General features: G+C 63.2%; 1 protein-coding gene across 1 annotated transcript; it reads right to left on the bottom strand.

Annotated features, from left to right (window-relative positions):
- Positions 1-595: 595 nt before the first annotated feature.
- ADRA1D (adrenoceptor alpha 1D) lies at positions 596-1511 on the bottom strand (the record flags this gene model as incomplete). Its single annotated transcript, XM_044912292.1, has 1 exon — positions 596-1511. A coding segment is annotated over one exon (916 nt), but the record flags the coding sequence as incomplete, so codon positions are not given.
- Between the last annotated feature and the right edge of the window lie 4 nt (positions 1512-1515).

The following is a 1515-nucleotide window of genomic DNA, read 5'->3' as shown; positions in this document are numbered from 1 at the left end:
AGAGGAGATTTCAGAAGCGAGAGCCCAGCGCATTCACAGATACCAGGTGGGGAGGGTCTCCTAGCCATCTGAAACTGAATGAGTTCCTGGAGAAAGCAGGTGGCTTCTAGTCCTTGCTCATGTACATGCTGCACCTGCACATGAATGGAGGCCCACCCACTGTGCACCCACCTCTGGGAGCTGAAATTTGTATCTCTGTGTGTGTATGTGTGTGTTGTGGTGCAGTATTTAGAGGAACATATACACTGCTGACCACATACTATGGGGCAGACGCCCGCACAGATGCCGCAGATCTCTTATACTTAGGGGTTCGGGAGTGTTAAAACAAGCCCGGGACTTGTCATGGCCATTCAGAGGGGGTAAGGACAGAAGTCAGAAGCCTGCAAAATGAATCCTGCAAGCACGAGGGGCCTCTCATTTGTCGACCACAAAGCGCACCTGCCTAAGAGACCAGGGAGGTTACTGAGTCAACCTTCTATGCCCAGGTGGAGAGTCACCTTCTGCCTGGGAAGGCCATCCAAGTCTGGGTGCCCGGAAGGCACAGCCACAGACTCAAGGAGGAAAGGAAGGGGCTGGTGGGAGACGGGTCACTCACCAAGCGGCAGGACGAAGAAGAAGGGGAACCAGCAGAGCACGAAGACGCCCACGACGATGGCCAGCGTCTTGGCCGCCTTCTTCTCGCGGGAGAACTTGAGCAGGCGCACGGACAGGGAGCTGCGGAAGGTATGGCCCTTGGCGCTGCGCATCCCGGGCGCCCCGTCGGTGCCGCCCGTGCTGGCTCCGCGACAGTGGATGCGCAGCACCACCTCCGAGGCCTTGCCGCGCTCCCGCTTGACGCCCGCCTCGAGGCTGCGCGTGGTGCTTCGCGCTACCACGTACACGCGGCAGTACATGACCACGATGACGGCCATGGGCAGGTAGAAGGAGCACACCGAGGAGAAGACGGCGTAGCCTGCCTCCTCCGTGATGCCGCAGAAGCGCTCGTCAGGGGGCACGGGCTCCTTCCAGCCCAGCAGCGGCCCCACGGACACCACGAAGGCTACGGCCCAGAGCAGTGCCAGGATGGCGGCCGCCTTGCGCTCGGTCATGATCGCGGGGTATTTGAGCGAGTGGCGCACGCCCACGTAGCGGTCCACCGAGATGGTGCAGAGGCTGAGGATGGAGGCCGTGCAGCACAGCACGTCCACAGCGGCCCACACGTCGCAGAAGGCCCGGCCGAAGGCCCAGAAGCCCAGAACCTCCATGGTGGCCGAAAAGGGCAGCACCGTGGCGCTCAGCAGCAGGTCGGCCACGGCCAGGTTCACAATAAAATAGTTGGTGACCGTCTGCAAGTGGCGGTTGCAGGCCACGGAGAGGATCACCAGCAGGTTGCCCGCCACCGCGGTGAGGATGAAGGCGGCCAGGAAGACGCCCACGCCCACGCCCTGCGCGCTCACCACCAGCCCCCCGACGGCCGCCGTGCCGTTCACCTCGCCGCCCGCGCCCGCGGCCCCCGGCTCCCCGGCGGAGCTCCGG

This window comes from Neomonachus schauinslandi, unplaced genomic scaffold (assembly GCF_002201575.2).
Source record: "Neomonachus schauinslandi unplaced genomic scaffold, ASM220157v2 HiC_scaffold_976, whole genome shotgun sequence".
Lineage (NCBI taxonomy): Eukaryota > Metazoa > Chordata > Mammalia > Carnivora > Phocidae > Neomonachus > Neomonachus schauinslandi.
The sequence above is the reverse complement of the archived record's forward strand: the minus strand, read 5'-3'. Positions and strand labels throughout refer to the sequence as shown.